Here is a 20,108-nt window from a genome sequence, read left to right on the forward strand (position 1 = left end):
TATAGACATTTTATCAAAGTTGCTATTGTTATCTTTATCTTGATGAAACGCTATCTTATCTGAGGGTAGACTGTTGATGTAGCCTACAGCAGACACATGCTGTACATGGAAAGGAGAAATACTTTGCTTGTTTTTTTCTGTTTGTTTTATTTACATGGTTTTACTGTACTTGTTTTCTAACCTACAAAAGAGACAAATGTTGAATCGAAAAATGGTTGAGTGATTTTTTTCTTCTTCTTCTTGTTCAATGTTGAACTGAATTATGGAATTGAATTATTAACGCCACACAATAGATGTGGAACAAAAAATGCCTTTCAGATGTAATTATCCAGTATATCCCAAGAGTGTCAACCGCTGGTCAGTTTCTGGCTTTCTCAGGGCTTACAGTTTCAGCTACATGAATACCATACAATCATCCACACAATCAAAGCCTCTCAAACGTCATCACCATAGAGACGGGTCATACACTGTACTTGTGGATGACGTGAAATAATAGCCATACAGAACAGGATTGAAGACGTTTTGATGTAAAATGTCCATACACGGAATATGACGATCATATAGGAGGACATTGGGGTGTGTCCGTGTCTCTCTTTTTCACTCCTCTCTTTTTCACTCCTCCGTCCCTGTGCACAGCCAAGGGAACCATGGATAGACCAGCCCAGATACAGAGCTCAGTCCTGGGTATAATAAGGGATCTGTCCCCTTATTATAGAAAGAGACACCATGGATAAAACAAAGCACTATGATCACATTCTCTTCAATTGCAGTGTGGTGAAATGTCAATTATCTATCAGTCTACTAGTGACCCATTTCTTTCAGTAAAAGAACATGTGCTGTATGTAATGGCAGGCTATGAAACTACAAGGCAGCCATGTTGACTGAGGCTACTGCCGGTGAGGTGGGAGGAGCTGGCGTTTCTCAAAACTGAGTTTCCTGGTATAGGATCTGCATATCACTGATGTCAAAGCACAGCTCTCATTTCCCCCTATTTTAGAAATGAGTCTACACAGCAGGCATTCAACGCTGCAAAGATAATTGCATGAAGGTGAATGGAGAAAGGTGTCTGCCCCCATCCGAGTCCTGCCTCATTAGCCCTGTCTATACCTGGTTCCAACCTGCTGCCTTTGTCCTGATCTTGTTCACATTCTGATTGTGCCCACATTTTTAGACAAGTGTTGACAATTAAAAGACGCATTGTGATCAGATCTTATAAGTGTAAACAGACAAGATCAGGACGAAGATCGCATATTAACAGCAGGTATAAACAGGGCTATTGACAGAGAAAGGAGTGGCATGCTGAGGATCAACAGTCTGGATGATAATCTGGATTATCTGCACAGTATTCACACCCAGATGGTTTCAGTGGGCAGAGCATCATAAAGTCATACTCTGGAGCGGCTCCAGATAATGGAGAGAGATTAGGTTCTGAACAATATCATGGAACGGTACTGGATTCTGGACCACCACCACAGCTCAGCTCAGCGCTGTTCTTCACAGCTTTTCTCTGTCCTTCGTGTACAGAGCGGGTCCTGTGTCATGTGCTCTTGTTGTGCTCTCTGAACTGAAGCCAGAGTCAGTCTCTTGCCATAATGACGCCAATCATCAAAGCCTGTCTGGAGACTCTTCTGGACTGTAATGAACTGTAACAAGCATACCATAATGATGTGAATTTTGTTCAATCAGCTATTCATTTGTTAGCTTCCCACTCATGTCCTTGTTTATTGGAAGTGGAGCACGTACTCATAATGTAGTTGGACAGCATTGTTGTTCTCACTACCACTGTAGGTCCTTATGCCAGCTCTCCCCGTGTGGAAACGTTAGGTAAGCACAAACACACCTCTCCCATTGCCAAAACAAGGGAAGTTCAAGTCAAGTGATCATATCCATGTCTGAAGCCAGTCTCGGGATGACAGAAGAAACATGGAACCTTGCAAGACCTCTCCACAAACCCCTACATATCCACAACACTGATATATTGATCTCTGCCTGAATGCTGTGAAGTAACACCCATTTCTTTTGCTGTGGTGGTCAGTCTGTCAGTCCCTGGTTCCTCCAACCCTACAAGGACATGGAGTCAGTTCAGTGTGTACGTCAAGTTGTACAGTACATATCAATATCTGTGACTGCTTGGCTACGTTTAGACAGGCAGCCCAATTCTGATATTATTTTTCACTAATTGGTCTTTTGCCCAATCAGATCAGCTCTGAAAAAGATCTGATGTAAAAAGTTCTGATTGGCCAAAAGACCAATTAGTCGGAGAAAAAAAAACTGAATTGGCTGCCTGTGTAAATGCAGCCCTTGTGTTCCATTTAAAGCCAATGGTACATTACAAAACATATACTACGATGTAGAAGATATTCTATGAGGGGACATGACCCGTATTTATTGTAACACCTTTGTCACTGTGTTCACAGTACATTTGATTACAATGATCTTCATGATGTACAATAGGAATTATAAGGTGGAATATAGAGTAAGATATTTTGATAAGCTATTGAGTCTTTGCTTTAAATGTTTGTTTTTTCCGTCTGTATAGATAATGCCAGGTTGAATATGAATGACAGAGAAATAAATGGGGGAGAGAGAAATAGACAGAGGGAGAAGTTGGATAGTGAAATAAATCGATTAGATCTTTCACTTCCTCAGCTTCACTTTGTATTTTATTGACCTTTAAGTGTCCGGCTATTGACTGGAACCAGACGACTTGTCAACATGTCCCGCTTTCTAATGTGAAAGGTGTTAGATCCTCTCTACACACACACACACACACACACACACACACACACACACACACACACACACACACACACACACACACACACACACACACACACACACACACACACACACACACACACACACACACACACACACACACACACACCACAGCATATTGCTTTGCAGCATGATCAAATTATTCAAAATGACATGTTGTGTGTTTACATTCATTAGATATTGTCCTATAGCAGATTATGTAAACTCGCCCTCTGTGTATTCAGGTGGAATGAGCTGCACCAACTGCTTTGGGGCCCGGTTAATGTTGATCTGTCACAGAGCATCAAAATCATTATTTCATAAACATTTGACCTTTCCCTTGCCACCAAATCATGGCCATAAATTCATACCTCTCTTGTAAAGAGGAAGAAATCATCTCTTCTGTGACAGTTTTAGCTTTGCAGCAGGCCACGGTAGCTGTAGCTTTCTGGAGGGATTTCATATAAAAAAGATCTGGCCTTATAACAGGGAACCTGTTTGGAACCTGGGTTGTGTTGGTCCAGAGGCTGGGGTCAAACAGTTAGAATGGCCCCATGGGGCACATAATCATGCCAAATCACGAGTCCATTGTTCAACCTGTGTGCTGTCCTCTCTCTATCCAAACCCTTAAATCTCACACTACCTCTTGAAGACATAGTGTCGGGAGGGAAAGGCTGCGATTAGAAGGTCACTATAGCAACTGCCAGGGTTGAGATAAATAATCTCCACTGTAAAAAGAAAGGGGGAGAAATCCCATTGGTCCTCTGTATGTCCCTGGGGGAAGCTAGCTAGATGCTCAGCTGCAGCACTGAGGAAGGATCTGGTGTTTTTTTTGCTATGACAGTAAAACAGTATTGGAGTAGAGATAAAAGGACATTACCTCTGTATTTTTTGTCTTAGTGTCATCCTTGGGGAAATGGGTTTTGGCAGTAGTCTAGTTGAAGAGGTGCGTTCATAAATCACATCGGGGACAAGTCACAAATCTACTGCTCCTCTCGCCCCCCTTGTCTCACAGTATTCACAGTGTGTATTTCAAGCCGTGTGGTAAATGTCACATTTTAACAGGAGATCAATATAGAGAGTGAGATGTTTTATTGTTCATTGCCCTCTGTTAAATGTAGATAAGAAAATGTATGAGAGTGTGGCGGGTTATATAGGGTCCTGAGGTTGTTTTGTGTTAAAGTTATTTTACCTTATGTACTGTGTAACAAGACAATAAATATGGGTTGTAATACTATGCTAGTTTATAATGATCCATACATGTGACTCAATAAATGCACAATTTCTTAGTAAACATCATCAGCACACTGGCTCGTCATTAAAAACAACCTGCTGTGCTCTGAAGGTGAGTATAGTATCAATTCAGAGACGTTCCACTTGAGGTTTTCTCATTAGCTTAGATTAACCTTTCCAGTCAGCTGGTCCATGTGGAACTGTTGGCAGCTTCATTTGCTCTACATAAACATGTCTGACCTTGTCTCAGTTTATGTAGGGCGGAATTCTCATCACCACGGGGACTTATCCCTACTACAACACTGTTTCAATGTAAAAAGGCCACTTCAAATATGTTTTTTTTGTGCCTGAAATATTTAGATGTATAGTTCCAACGGTATAGAATAGATGTTTCAGCAACCTATTCCTCAGAACCAATGCCATTCATTACTGGGGAGAGGAATCATAACTAACCTGACTGTTGTCAAAGTCAGGTTAAATATAGACTACAAAGAATCTCGCCTGAAGTATCTTACATCAAAGGCAGAGATGAAGCCTTTATAATGGATTTGTACAGATGTACTCACAGCAATTACCACTAAAGAACAAAAGGCCAATTGCACACAAGGTCCAACCAAAATTTGACTTCCGCTCTTAACCCAACCCCTCCGAGGGACACACATACAGGTTTGTTGGAGAGGTGTTGGGGGCTGCCACACTGAGCAACCAGGGGGCTGTTGTTGTGGGGGGTTAAGGGCTTTGCTTATGGGCACAACAGAAGGAATCTAGGATTTGATACCAGAAACCCTCCGGTTGCCAGCTCACTTCCCGCACGATTTTCCCCTGTTGGACCCAGGATTTGAACTGGCAACCCTTCAGTTGCTGGCTCACATCTCAAACCAAACCTGCCCGCCCCCCAGGGAGCTTCTACACAGCAGTGAGAGAAAAGAAGTTGAATCGTTGGTCATCCCAGTTGCTTTAAAATGTTGCCCTTTGAAAATGCATGAGTTATTCTGTGACACTACTCGGACTTCTCTCTCCTTCTCCACATTTCTGACATGGAGGCAGAGTTTGGATGGATTTGAGCAAAGTTTAGAGATCTCTGTAGATCTTTATCCTAGCTCACAGGGATGATCTGTGGCGATGGCAGTGCAATGTAGGAATATTTTAATAAAGACATTAAAATGTTTGTATTATGTTTAATTACTTCATAAATCGTGCAAATCAAAGATATACACAACAGCCTCAACTTAGATGCAGAGGGAATCTTTTAATTTGTTTACACGGCATGCAAATGATTATCCAGTCTCCAGAACATTTTAAAAGATTAATACTGTGCTCTATATTGCATCAGTATAAATGCCCCAATATTTATCATGAAAATAATATGCACTTCAATAATACAGACATAAAGATGCAAATTCACAACGTCAAAACATAATACAAATATAAAGATCTGTGAATAATCACAAAGCAAAAAACTACATCCAAACTAGGCCAATGCATCTTTCTTGTTCAGTGACACACACATGAAATGTTGCACAATAACTATGGACCCTGATATGGCATTAAAGGGCTTCAGTCAGATAAACAATTTGAAAATGAAATACATTTGCATTTCGTCTGACCAACATTGTGTTTAACAGCTCAGTAACAAAGATCAAGGACGCCCCATGGTTTTCAAGGACAGTAAGGAGTTTCTGATAAAGTACAGATAATTCAGCATGCTTAGGCTGTGGTCAAGAGCTCCATAGATATAACAGTCAGGGGAAGCCTCTTTCTCTCAGTCGCCACATCAGGGCCTGTCCAGCAGGCAGGAAGCTCATCAAACACGCTGCTCACCAAGAGACATCACATAAGACTACTAGTCTGTCACAACAATTAAAATCTTTAGACAACGTCATTTTAAAACTCAAAGCGATCTCAAAAGACAGTAACATGTTTTCTGACATCTCTAAAAGAATAGAGGAATGTTTTTTTAATTCTTCAAAATATGGATTTGTTTCATGTGCTGTAACTTAAAATAAAATGCAGATCATCCATGCTAAAATAGTTGCCATATTTCATCTGAGTAGATGGCATGCCAGTAGTGTAACAAATCTCCTGATTAACTAACAGTAATAGAATCCCTTATGTATCCTCCATGATACAAACAACCCTCTTGATTATCAATTTGTGTTACTTTTGATGTCATTTACTTGTCGTCAAAGATCAGTCTAAATGGTAAAATATGAGTCTAAATATCAGTCAAAATCTCCAAGAAACCATTGGTTTCTAATTCAGTCAGTGTACATTCATTCAGACCTAAAATTGCCTGTATTTGTAATAGGCTAATAATCAGCCTACTGTGTTTCTCCTCTCCTACTCTTTCACTCCCTGTCTCCTGAAATCTTTCTCATTCTTCATCAACCCTCGCTCCCTCCCGCATCCATCCCCCTGCTCCCTCAGCTATCGACAGAGCCACTCCCCTTGTTCTTATTGCGGCTGAGGGGGAAGGATGATTTGCTCTGGGGCTGGGTCATCTTGCTGGCCAGGTGGACAAAAGGCTCGATGAGGGTCCTCCGGTCTGCCACAGACACCTCCCACAGACGCACCTTTTCTGTCTTGGCCCAGTGCTGGGCCACCTCAGAGTCCACACTCCTCTGCTCCTGCATGTCCAGCTTGTTGCCCAGCACCACTATGGTCACCTGTGGACAGATCATCTCATCCATTTAGCACAGCCTCACATCACCTGGATATCAGCAAGTGAAGTGTGGTGGGTAGATAAGAACTTTAGGACATCTTTTTAAAATATATTTTACGTTATTATTTTCTCCTAACCCTACCACTGATGGTCTGCAGTCAGTGGCGATAGGACGGCCGTTCATCAGCAGGGTCTGTTTTGTCCTGAAGTCTGCGGTGTTATTTAACTAGCCTACACGACACTGTGCTTTACAACTACCATTGAAATCGATGCAAGTTCTTACCTCTTTCTTATCACGGAAGCGGTCAATGTCTTTCTTGAGGGCCTCCATGCGTTTGAAGGACTCCTTACTGTCGATGCTGTAGACCAGGACAAAACCGTCTGCAAAGGAGAAGTAGTGGCGAGGGAACTCCAGACCATCACGAAGACCCCGGGTGTCGTAGAAGCGCACTTGCTCTCGAGTGCCACGGTCCGTTTCTATGGAGCCAATATAGATATCCTCCAGGGTTTCCATGGGCTCTGAGCCTAGGGGGGGGGGGGGGGGGGGGGGAAGAGGGGAGCACTTTGGGATATAAATGGGACCAGAGGATCTGTGTAGTCAAAACATCAACATTGTCCTTGATCTCCTAGGTCCTACAAATGAATTGTTTACCCGCAATATGATTGGCATACAGCAGTTGCTCCAGGACAGCAGTCTTGCCAACCGCAGCCAGACCACACACCACCACTTTACAACTCTTGCCCATGATGATGATCAGTCTCTTGGCAACTCTGTAATTGAATAACAAGTCAGATGACAGTCTTGTCTCTGCAGCTAGCATGAAAAAAAGAGACAGACAGACAGACACACACGCGCACGCAAAACATGATATTATCATGACCGTAGCAAACGTTTGCTAGCTAGCTACATGCTAACATTTAGCATCTATTTAGTTAGCTAACGATTCTATTTAAGTGATAATGGCCGTTGTTATGTTCTTCCAGATAACAACTCAATTCAACATTTGATTTCCTTGCAAACTTTTTACCTATAAAATGTAACTACACCGCTCCCGTAAATTCCAGACACCACTATCCAAAAATACTTCCTGTTTACAATGCATACGTAACGTCTCCCTCACTATCTTTAGTAACTGCGACCTCTAGCGTCCGATGGTCGTAAGACTTGTTTGAGTCACAACCACAGAGTATGGAAGACATTAACATGTTTTATTTTAATAGAGCGAGCTAGCTTCAATGTTACTCTATTTTTACTGACAAAATAGTCTGTCCGACCATACATTGTTTTACCCTGGCTGGGTGTCTGTTTCTGCTCTCTTGCCAATGCCAACTCCTGGTGGGCCAAAAACTACGGAGGAATTAAAGTGAGACGGTACGGCCAATCTGCCAACTTCTGTCTGTAGCTTCCGAAGAATTTGGGCTTCACACTGATATGATGAAGGTGAGTCTCTCACGAACTCATACGTGTCGGTTGTTTTGATTTAGGACGTAAGCCTCACAAGACTCGCCAGAAGGTAGCCTGGTACCAGTTAATTCAAACATTTTATGGCAGAATGTATGGAAGTCGTATAGTGCCTAAAAAACTGGGTTAAATATGTGTGTAAAAAAATTAAATAAAAAAGTTGCCTGATCTTTCTAATATCTTAAGGACAGACACTTCAAAACAAACGTCATTTTGGCCTATGTTTTTCCATGTATACATCTGTTATCCATTGTGTTTATATTGGCTAATAGCAGAAAGGCCAAATTCAATGTTATCAAAAAACATTTTTATATATATTTTTGATACCTAAATTGGTCCTAAAATTCCAAATCAAATATCTAAATGATCCTTGGTATGACCATCTTAAAACAATTCCATATGTTAGCTTAGTAGATGCTGGTGGAACAAAAAGGTTTTGTTCAGGACTAACTTTCAGTGATCGATCGTCTTGTCTGGCTGTCAATCACCCCCCTCACTGATTCCTCCCCCCTCCTCAGTCCCAGCAAAATGGCGACGGTTGATGACTGCGATGTGACCATGGATCCTGAAATGGAAATACTAAGCGATGAAGAATTGGAGAGGTACGTTGCGGAAAATGTACAACAAATGTTACACATTAGATTTAAGATTGTTCTCGTGCCATTGTCATGTTATTATAATCTTGGTCTGGCTAGTGTTGGTTTGCTTTTGCTTTGTGTCACACGGCAAGTAGGCCTTGCTAACCGGTTAGCTAACTAACGTTAGCCATTTTTCTCTTTTTCAAAAATCCATACCAACAAAGATAAAGTGGACTTTATCTGTTGTGTTAATGTTACCTAACCAACAAAGTTAGTCACAGTTTGCATCAACGTGTGTTATGGCTAGCTAACGTTAGCTAGCTATTGTACTAGCTAGTTGGCTAACGTTAGTACCTAGCAATGACGGTCGCAAAGCCTATGGTTAATGTTTTTGTTCTATAATTTTTACCAAATGTATTTCGCTAACTAGTTACTTAGCTAGGTAACGTAGATAACTGTTGTTAGTACTGCCATATTGCCATGTACCCACGCACGAGCCAGAAAAGTCCCCAAAATCTTGCCCCACTCAACCCACTGATTGTCCTCGCTGAGTGACGTTCTTCCAGAACATTCTCAGGTCTTGATGACCTGAACGAGATGGCAATAAATTAGGCTTTGCATGAGGTAACATACTGTAACGACCCTGGGTTTATAAGCGCGGAAATCGACTCTGCCGCTTGAGCATGCTTTTGCGGCACAGTCGATAGCGCGCCGGACCTCGGGCTAGGAGGTCGAGGGTTCGAGACCTGCTCCCTGCTGTTTCATTACATTGGTGTCGGAAGTGATCGGACCTCGCATCCACGACAGTGCGTGTGCTTGGCCGGTGAGCGCGTTCCTGTAAGACGTAAAGTCGCAAGCTAGCGCGAGGACGCGCTCTTTGAAAGGAGGGAGTAGTGTAACGACCCTGGGTTTATAAGCGCGGAAATCGACTCTGCCGCTTGAGCATGCTTTTGCGGCACAGTCGATAGCGCGCCGGACCTCGGGCTAGGAGGTCGAGGGTTCGAGACCTGCTCCCTGCCTGTTTCATTACAATACTATTGACTGACATGGTCTTCTTAGTATGCCTGAAGGGTGATCCAGTTTTTTACTGTAATGTTTTCCGAGGTTGTCAACTAGGCCTAGCCAGATCCATATATAAATGACGTTGGGCCTAGCTTATATATTCCCACCCCTAGTAATTATGTCATAACTTTTGTCTTGGCAAAAGTGGGGGCCACAAGTTCAACAACCAACCAATTTGTTATGATCAGGTGATAGTGGTAACTGTCCTGTTTCCTCAAGAACATGAAACATTACAAGGGCAAGGCATTGTCTTGGAAAATTGCCTTTATTTTCAGTTTCGCTTCATTGTCTGCTTTCTTGCTCCGATTGTGATCTGAACTGAAGCATGACGAGATTCCAAGAAAAAGCTATGGCAGTTGCCCTCTCCCTGGCTTGACTTGCCATGTGGTTCCTGGTGATCTGCCTCTGTGTATTTCCCACTGAGCTCAAATAGCTGCTCTGTTTGTGAGCTGTACCCAGAAAATACCCACGTGGCCACTACCTCTCAGGTCCTCTATTTCCATTGGATGAGACCCCTCACTGCCTGCTGGTATGGCTCTTTCTATGTTTAGATGATTTTGCGCAGCTCCTTCCCTGTCCTCTCCCACACCAAGGTTAACTCGACCAGCATACATGTTTGGAAACAGCAATAGCAGTGTTCAGGAAGCAATCTGATAGGCTATTTTTTAGAACTAGATTAGCCCTGGTCTACCACCAAAGTTAATTATGATTAAAGAAGACCTTTAATCCTAGTATTGTCCCTTGTCTGTTTTGCTTGTCAGCGGTTACGTATAATATGCAATATCATGTAATAACCTACCTCCTTGCAGTCTGCGATACGGGCTGGGATAAAGTAATTGATTACTTGATTACTCGATTACTCACGGAACAGAAAAATGCAAAGTGATTTGCATCTCGCCTCTGGAACCGTTATTCTCAATGATAATTTGAAACAGGGCTCAATTTGGCAAGTTGAGAAACAATCATTCAGGGTTACAAACCAAAATATGTCTACTTTTTAGTTTATTATGCCTGTTCCTTGGAATTTTCTAAATGGATGAACAATTCTACATTGAACACTGCATGTGGATGGATTATGGCATGGGCATCTGTTTGGTGAGAGGCCTAGGCTTAATGATTATGATAAAAATATGCTTTTTGTCTTAATCAAACAAATGTTTTTGCATATTTTCAGTGTGGAACCTCTCTATGTTTAGGGGGGTAATAGCCTAACCACTTCTAATTGCAAAGTAGGGTCATCACTAACGTTAGTTACCACAGACACAAAGTCAAACCCTGCCAATTACAACAATTCTGCTTCTTAAAATCAGATTTTAACCCTAACCCTTAACCACAGTTTTTTTAGGGAATCGCTCAGCTTTAATATTGCATATAGATTGTAACTTCCATCAATGTAATTGTCTGCATCATTTCCAATCCCCCCAATTTTTTGTAAATGTCTATCTTTTTAAAATATATTTTACTTTAATATTTTCTCCTAACCCTACCATTTTGGTACACCAGAATTACATTAATTTCCAATGAAACGCTGCGTTTGCCTTGCAGCGTTGCAGAGGCAGTTGTAGTGCGTTTGGTGTGGTGCATACGTTGGATTTCTCATTTATGAGTCAAACTGTATGCGTAGACGTCTTCACAGAAATGGTAGCAGAAGGTGAATGTTGAACTTTTGTTGCACACACATCCAGATGATGCTGCATACTATTTTGCGCAATGACGCTGTCGGTGTGTTCGAAGCGTTAGGCTTCTACTTCCAGCGTACACATTGTATTTTACAATGGTTATCTTTTGTTTGTTTTTAATCACATCCTTCAGCTACCCTCAGCCGCTCCCATCTATCCCTGAAGACCATCCAATTTGATTTCTATTTGCCATATATTTGTAACTGTGCTGTTTCAAAAGAATTCTGAACCTATATACATTTTGCAGACATTCTATTTTACAGTGTTATCTTGTTTTTTAGCCCCTCCCATCTGTCTCTTAACACCATCCATTTTTATTTCTATTTGCCATATATTTTTCAACTGTGATGTTTCACAGAAGTTCCGAACCTTTCTATTCTCAGTTTCTACAGATTGTAAATGAAATATATATATTTTTCCTATAAGTATTATTGATCGATTGACTGACTTTTCAAATTCACCTAGTAGTGCTATTTGCAGAGTTAGCTCCGGGTAAATGTTGCAATTCTTCAGCCATGCCTGGACCTGCGACCAAAAACAAGCTACATGTGGACAGTACCAATACAAATGATCTAATGTTTCTGTCTCTTCGATGTGAAATTTGCACAGCTGGGATTGTTGTTTTATTTATATATATATATATATATATATATATTAGGTTGCAATACATTTTTATAATAATTTTAATAAAAACATTCTAAGTTTTGAATCCAATGTCGTTTTGTGTATGAGTTCATACACCATGTGCCATGGAATCGGTACATCAAATCTTTCCCCAACTATTTTGCAATCTAGGGCAAAAGACAAGTACCTTATTTTTTCCCCCTTCCACTTACCGCAAAAAAAACAGAAGAGGCAAGGCCACAATTAGTTGGTTGTAATTTTGGGTAGAGCAGACGTTTCATTATTTTTGCTAGCTGCATGTGTGACAACTCCACCACTACTATTTATGATATAATTTACAATAATTATATATTTTTTTAAACATTGTTTATATATATTTTTTTTATAAATTAGTATATTTGAGTTGAACCATATTTGTTCTGTCTTTTCTGGTGGATTAAACTAAAATTGCAAACAACTTTCTATGGATTGTTTTAAAAATAGCAATATTTTGGAGTTCATTTCATTTTCAAATAACCGAAAGTGAGAGTAAAGGGGAAAAGGCCACACTGTTCACAGTATGCCTAACCTTAAATTAAGACCAAATAACTAGTTTTTTTATTTATGAATTTTTACAATATAGCCAATTTTGACTGACTGGTAACTGGTGTCAACCACAAAGTAGCCTACTCGGAAAATTATGCAATTATTCCAAAACGCGCGTGTAGAGTGAGCGGTCGGAACACAATTGAGTGAGTGAGGCGCGGAGGGGAAAGGGACGTTAGGGAGCAGAACTGTGTAATGCTTGGTTTCTTTTTTGTTGTGTCCCGCAAATGCACATGTACAAATGGAACACTAGAGTCAAAGCAAATGTAATATTGTCTTCAAGATGAAATTGACCAAATAGTTTAACAGTATTTGAAAAAAATGTGATCTCTGGTTAAAGATGGAGTTTTGACATCAGTTTGAGTACTCAATTAGTCATGCACATCCCGTCATTATGCAGTTTTACTCAGAACTCTCTCTTGGGTAATGTCAATAAATAGCCTCATTCTCAAGCTCTTTCTGTCTTTTTTTAAATTTCTCTATGTGTCATCCAGGGAAGCGGAGAGCTTCAAGGAGCAAGGTAATGCCTACTACATCAAGAAGGATTACTCTGAAGCATTCAACTACTACACCAAGGCCATAGGTAAGAATTCCATCAGTGATATCAACTGCAAAGGATATCCTCTTTATAGAGGGGAAACATCTTTGTTTTCTGTGGGTGAGAGGATCGTTTATTCTTGTTAACGACGGTGAGTAAATACAATTTATTTTATTTTTTACTGTGTTCTCGACAGACATGTGTCCTAAAAATGCCAGTTACTATGGAAACCGGGCGGCCACACTGATGATGCTGAGCCGGCACAGAGAGGCGCTGGAGGACTCCCAGCAGGCAGTGCGGCTCGACGATACTTTCATGAAGGTAGGGTCCACCACCAGGCGTTGCAAGCCTTGAATACCCAGCTAGCTCCTAGGCAGACAAGTTAGTCAGACCTTCCTGTTTGTCTCATCTCATAATACGTGAATACGTCTAGCAGTTGGATGAGTACAACAGTAAGGTAATGGAAAGATCTGAGTCATGGTTTGTGTGTTGGTCTCCTCCCTGCCTGTGTCAGTGTTTCTGCCTGTTAACTGTGAGTCAACTCTCCCACAGGGTCATCTACGGGAGGGGAAGTGCCACTTGTCCCTGGGCAACGCCATGGCAGCCAGCCGCTGTTTCCACAGGGTTCTAGAACTGGAGCCCGACAACAGCCAGGCACAGCAGGAGGTGGGTCAGACAGTTTGTCTGGCAGACTAGGTCCTAACAGCAATGCATTGTAAAGAGCTAATTGCTCTACAGTAATTGAAATCCTTTGTTAACGGTGACAGATATTCTATGAGTTTTGCTTAGATTGAGGAAAACATCAGGCAGCGTAGCGGCTTCGTTACGTAAAAGCATAAGTTTGAATCTGTTTTCAGGTAAAGAATGCAGATTCTGTCCTGGAGTATGAAAAGATGGCTGAACTAGGATTTGAAAAGCATGACTTCAGGATGGTAGGCTGTTGGCTGCATGTTGTCTTATCAAGCAAATTGTTATCCTTATTTGGGGGAATGGGCATATTGTCATATCAAATCTAGCACCAATGTTTCTCTCTGGACTGTGCAGGTTGTGTTCTGCATGGACCGTGCCTTGGAGTCAGCCTCGGCCTGCCATCGGTTCAAGGTGCTGAAAGCAGAGTGTCTGGCCATGCTGGGGCGTTACCCAGAGGCCCAGTCAGTAGCCAGGTAAACAAGACATTGTTGGAGCCTGGAAAACCATTAAATAAAGGCAATTTCCCTAGCTGATGCGCACCATTGGAAATGTATCTTGTCATGTAAGACTTGTTTCTTTGTCTTCCTCTCTCAGTGATATCCTGCGGATGGACGCTACTAATGGCGATGCCCTGTATGTCCGTGGTCTCTGTCTGTACTATGAGGACTGTATTGACAAGGCCGTCCAGTTCTTTGTCCAGGCCCTGCGCATGGCCCCTGACCATGAGAAGGCTCGCCTGGCCTGCAGAGTGAGTCCTCCATCCACCCTCCACCAGGACTCTAGCCCTGCAATTAGGCGCAGCTAACCTGCCTAATAATTATGCTAATGTGGACAAATTGCCTCCATCCTTTTGTAAGAGGTAGCCACAGAACACTATAACCAATTCTGTCTCCACTACTGGCTTGCTGACACACTTTAAGTTTGCAGAGGTTGCTAAGTGCTCTCTCTTTTCCACCCAGAATGCCAAAGCACTCAAAGCCAAGAAGGAGGATGGGAACAAAGCCTTCAAGGACGGGAACTATGATGCAGCCTACGAGCTGTACTCTGAGGCCCTGACCATAGACCCCAACAACATCAAAACCAATGCTAAGCTCTTCTGTAACAGGGGCACCGTGGGATCTAAGGTGAGGCTCAAACACACAGCACCAGGAGGAGAACCCCTCATCTGCCATACCATGTTATCTTGTCTTATGCAGCCATGGCGTTTCTGCCATTTTGGTCCCCAGTTCGATTCGGCCTATTATTATTATCATCTTAGTCTTCATTGGAAGGCTCTCCGTTTGCTTGCAAATGAGGTATTGCTGTTTTCAATTACAGTGGTTGTTTTTGCCTTTTCAGCCAGGCAGCTGATATTTGATACCTGTAGGTCCCTATAAAATCTGTGCCTTTTTTGTTGTCTGAATCTGTTTTATCCACATTTTTATTTATTTTGAAAAATGTAAGAAATGTAGGTTTTTGGGTGTACTTACCCTTTAATTCAACTGCACGAGCTAGGGACCTTTTTTGGTTCTGATGTTTCTGTAGTGCTCATGTGATTTCAGAGTTTGTAAAACGAATGGCCACTGGATTGATAATCCATGATATCATTCTGCCAGGTAGGCAGGCATAGGCTACTTTGTGTTTAATAATTCATTGTATGTTTTTGGGAAAGCCTTTCCATCTCGCAGAAGACGGTTGTCATGACATTAGCATCATCACTAACGGCTACACAGAGTGGTAGACAAGCATGCACACACACGGGCATTCCTGAGCCGTCGCCTCTTCAGAAAGTTCAAGGAAAATATGAATCGCTGATGCATGTCTTGTAATAATCTTGGACAAATCAATGCATTTTCTAATTAGTTGATTTCCTACTAAGTAAAATATATTTGAGTGTTGAATTTTTTATGTCTGGATCCTGTGGTTCCATCCGAATTCTCTGCAAAACGGATTTTAAAGTGCCTTATACCTGTATAACTCTGCTCAAAATGTCTCCTGGCAGCATGTAGCTGTTAGATTGTAAATCCTCCAGGAAGTCACTCATATGGACCAACTTAGCGCTACTGTACTGGCTGTGAAGGTGGCCTTCTGCATGGGCACCCGCATACTCTCTCGCTCACAGATGCGTGCCACAAACTCACACACCTCTCATACAGTGTGGCTCATCTTACCGTGTGTATTTTTAGCAGTGCTCCGCACTTTGCTTCATTTTCTCTATCTAGAACTAGGCCACCTCTTTCTTCTTCTGTCACACGCTTCCTTGCACATTCCACAGTCCCCTTACTCTTTTTCTCTTTTATTTCCTTTTTTTTTTTTTTTTTCAAAGCTGAAAAAAATAGACCAGGCCATTGAAGACTGCACAAAGGCAGTTAAGCTGGATGAGACCTACATCAAGGCCTATTTACGGAGAGCACAGTGGTACGTCAATCAACCTTAGTTTCCTAGCAATATGTCCGTGGTGGTGGTGGTTAGAGAGCATGCAAGAATATGGATATTCATCGGATATGGTTATGATCCCTCAAGCTTGTTTCTATACATCTCTGTGTTCAGTTACATGGACAAGGAGGAGTACGATGAGGCTGTGAGGGATTATGAGAAGGTCTACCAGACAGAGAAAACCAAAGGTATGTCTGTGTCTCATTGGTGTGACTCGACCACCCCTCTCTCCATCCCAGTCTACCACGCTACCTCTGTCTGGGTCCTGTTGCTTCACACTCCTGTTTTCTCCCCCACACCCTGTTTTGACGCAATGTCTCAGGTGTCGGTCTCTGAGGGGTGGAATTTCTGTATAGCTCCTCCTGCTGTTACGGCGCCCTAACTGCTCTTTATTATTAATACTATCTTTGTCGTCTCTCTCTTAACTCCTTTCCTTAGAACACAAGCACCTCCTGAAGAATGCACAGTTGGAGCTGAAGAAGAGCAAGCGGAAAGATTACTACAAGGTGCTGGGAGTGGACAAGAACGCCACAGAGGACGAGATCAAGAAGGCTTACCGTAAACGGGCCCTCATGCACCATCCAGGTAGCTAAGAGAGGCCATTTCTCAGTTCAACTATCCAGTCTATTTTACTGATATAAAAAAAAAGCAGTGTGTCAGGAGATGTATTTCAATGCAAAGTGGAAACAAAACATTTAACTTAGCTGCTCCTGTACCTTCTCTCATTTCCCCTGACTGACGGCCCTGGTTTGTCTCTCTCTCTCTCTCTCTCTCTCAGACCGTCACAGCTCGGCCAGTGCTGAGGTTCAGAAGGAAGAGGAGAAGAAGTTTAAGGAGGTGGGTGAGGCGTTCACCGTGCTGTCTGACCCTAAGAAGAAATCCCGCTACGACAGTGGTCACGATCTGGAGGACGACACAGGCAACATGGGAGGTGAGGGCTGGAGATCAGCAGGGGAACCCCTTTCAAGGGAGGATGGAAGGGAAAGGGGCTGAAACTGCCGTGTCTGTTTGCGAAAAAATAACAAACTGTCTCTCTTACCCCCCGGGACATCATTTCACACACAATAGAATAGCAGAATATCTACTGGCATTTTTTTTACTATGATGCTGGCTGCTCCTCTGCTCTGTTTCATCAACAAAACAATAAAGGTGCTGGGGGCGAAAAGTGCCGCTCCCCCCCCCCCCTCTTTACATATTTTGGCTTTAACAGGGACTAAATGACTGTTACTTGACTTGATTTAAACACCAACTGGTTTCAGCCATTTGTATTTCAGAGCTGTAAATGGGTGTTTACCACATTCATTTTACACGGTTAGTTTTGTGAATTTGTGGTGAGATTGTACTGGCTGCTTCCCTCAGCTGTGATGTTGATCCTCATAATGTGTTTCTGTCCCTAGCAGATTTTGACGCCAACAACATTTTCAAGGCATTCTTTGGTGGCGGAGGCGGCCAGGGCTACAGTTTCGAAGCTAATCAATGTATGTATACAAACAGCTGTAGGAAACAGTATTAAAAAAAATAATAATAATAAATTCACAGTTCAGCATATTTCAGATTCTGTTGAATAATTTACATTTGTTTTGTAGCATCCGGACCAGGAAATTTCTTCTTCCAGTTTGGTTAATTGGAGAATCCTAGTACTTATACAGTAGCTCAATCATGGACTCTATTCGAATGGATTCACCCCCCCCCCCCTCAATTTTAATTAGTCTGGCTGTTCCTCAGTTGGATTCTGTCATTACCTGAACGAATAATGCTGTCAAATCACATCATGCAACAAACGAATGACGCAAGCATCCATTGAAGACTAATACTATTTTGATATTTGGTTTCATTTTGTCAAACAATAAAAACATTGAAATTGAATTTGTATAAAAACAATGTTGGCCCAAAAAAGTATGACTCATAATGGAACTTTTAAACGGGACTGTGCAGATATCTGGCCTTCTCAAGGCTCAGGCCAAGATGTGACTTCAAGATGGGGAAATCTGAGAAAAACCTAGGGACCTACAAACCTCCTTTAACCGCCTACACTTGACCTACTGTCCAAGCAGTATTCAAAGCATGCATATCTTGCCCAGTATTTAATGGTGCAAAATACCATGGGCAACTGAACAACTTGCATGTTGTGTGGCAGCCTACTTTATACCCAACAACCAAAAGATGACTTAGCAGCGGTGGATGATTGCTTAATGAAAGTGGTCTCCATTCCATCATGTTATATGAACAGTTAATTATTTTCCATAACAGCCTGGGGTAAATAGAGTTAAATCCATAAACTACTGCTTAAGTAGAGTCAGAAGATGGCTGTGCTGGTGTACTATGCCAGGCCTGTTGCCATCTTGTGGTCAGCTTCCTCACCACAGGTTTTATGTTTGATGTTGCCATTCACCGGTTGCTACATTGTACATTTTACTGGAATGTAAAGTGTTTATTTGTGTTGATAGTTTGACTGTTTTCTTATTTTCTTTTTTTATGTATATTTATTGTAAGTTGGCTGTCTCAGAGCCACTACCAGGAGATGAGGATGCTCCTCTATTATGGAAAAGACTGAAAAGGGGCACCAACGAACAACATCCTTTTGGCACAAACTCAGGAAATGAATTTGGTTGTGCTTGCCATTTTATAAGATACTGTGTAGACATCTATATATTTTACTGGCTGTGTACCCTAGTATGCTGAATGTGAGCAACCGCTAAGTCAACTAGTACAGTAAGTACCGTCTCACTTACAGCACACTATGTATACAGTCTATGATTGGGGTTATCTAGAATGTGTCTAGGCAAACTGTCAAATTAGTTAACATCTTATTTTGCCCATGCTGTTTAAAAGTATACCCTAGTATAATGTAGGTTGTCTATGGGCTATGCCCCTAGCAGTATTAAACTATTCAGGCCTGAGTTCCACTGCCCTGTGTAAATTATGCAGCTAATATAAAAAAAGAGCTTATACAATTGCTATGACATTATGGATGGTAGAGGTTCTTATTTTATTTTTTATTTAAGATCTCTTGGTGCACTTTTAAGAGGAAGGCATCCCCATCCTGGACTCGCTCTCAAGAAGCCCTCAACAGTCTTGACTATGGAGTCTTTATCCAACAGCCATGTAAATAAAGTAGGCCTCTTGTTTCCCCCTTCAAATGTCCCGTTTGTCAATGTTTGTATTTGGTATTTATTTGATTTCCTTTGGCCTTATTCTTTTCGAGGTGTACCCCAAGCTCAAAGAAAGTACTAAAAACTAAATATTTTGGGATCCAAGACAGACTAATTGTTTGTGGTGTTTTGGAGAGATGGCAGGTGGTGAATGAGTAAAAAAATTAATATATTTAACTGTTCGGTGGTAATAAGATTAATCACCACCGTATCCATATTTTTCAAGTCCAGACAGGGCCACTCTAAATTACCGGACAGTTTCCACTAAATAGCACAGCCACAAAGTCAAAATTGTCTATATCGTAAAAATTCATGAACACAAACATCAGCTTTTTTTGGGGTCATCAAGGTTAGAGTTAGACATAGATTAACAGTGTGGGTTAGGTAAAAAAATACAATTTTAAGGAGTTAAATTGTATAAATGAGCAGGGTTTATTCCTTTGTGGCTGTGGTAACTAGTGACGACATAGAATGACTCCTCTAGAGGGTTGCTAGGATACCACTAATGGGACTTTGTTGCAAAAATGTCTGACAATGAAGGAGACCAAGGACCCAAAAGCACATTTTCTACTTACATGGCCGAGGGGGACCAGTTGTACCACAAAGGAGAGTATGTCAAAGACAGTGAAAGCTACTCTAGGGTATGGCTTTAACTTAACTCTGTGTGTTGG

The 20,108-nt window shown here is 41.7% G+C and overlaps 2 protein-coding genes across 5 annotated transcripts; one reads left to right on the forward strand and one right to left on the reverse strand.

The window, feature by feature from the left end:
* Positions 1-5,219: 5,219 nt before the first annotated feature.
* LOC120034109 (NF-kappa-B inhibitor-interacting Ras-like protein 2) lies at positions 5,220-9,192 on the reverse strand. Of its 3 annotated transcripts, none has more exons than XM_038980563.1 (4): positions 8,566-9,192; positions 7,305-7,423; positions 6,936-7,177; positions 5,220-6,656 (listed from the first exon to the last, which is right to left on the reverse strand). In XM_038980563.1, exons 2-4 carry the CDS (start codon positions 7,396-7,398, stop codon positions 6,414-6,416), a joined length of 579 nt encoding a protein of 192 aa, XP_038836491.1. In that variant the 5' UTR covers positions 7,399-7,423; positions 8,566-9,192; the 3' UTR covers positions 5,220-6,413. The 3 variants fall into 3 exon arrangements, with proteins under 3 accessions (XP_038836491.1, XP_038836484.1, XP_038836475.1); XM_038980556.1 differs by lacking the exon at positions 8,566-9,192 and adding an exon at positions 7,681-7,916; XM_038980547.1 differs by lacking the exon at positions 8,566-9,192 and having other exon boundaries at positions 7,305-7,667.
* LOC120034073 (dnaJ homolog subfamily C member 7-like) lies at positions 7,831-19,425 on the forward strand. Of its 2 annotated transcripts, none has more exons than XM_038980498.1 (15): positions 7,831-8,093; positions 8,633-8,716; positions 13,137-13,225; positions 13,377-13,501; positions 13,733-13,846; positions 14,038-14,112; positions 14,225-14,343; positions 14,465-14,618; positions 14,830-14,994; positions 16,176-16,267; positions 16,400-16,473; positions 16,724-16,870; positions 17,064-17,216; positions 17,683-17,763; positions 17,872-19,425. In XM_038980498.1, the coding sequence occupies exons 2-15, from the start codon at positions 8,643-8,645 to the stop codon at positions 17,907-17,909; spliced, it is 1,500 nt and encodes a 499-aa protein (XP_038836426.1). In that variant the 5' UTR covers positions 7,831-8,093; positions 8,633-8,642; the 3' UTR covers positions 17,910-19,425. The 2 variants fall into 2 exon arrangements, with proteins under 2 accessions (XP_038836426.1, XP_038836433.1); XM_038980505.1 differs by having other exon boundaries at positions 7,833-8,093; positions 17,686-17,763.
* Positions 19,426-20,108: the final 683 nt, after the last annotated feature.

Source organism: Salvelinus namaycush, chromosome 3 (genome assembly GCF_016432855.1).
Source record: "Salvelinus namaycush isolate Seneca chromosome 3, SaNama_1.0, whole genome shotgun sequence".
Taxonomy (NCBI): domain Eukaryota; kingdom Metazoa; phylum Chordata; class Actinopteri; order Salmoniformes; family Salmonidae; genus Salvelinus; species Salvelinus namaycush.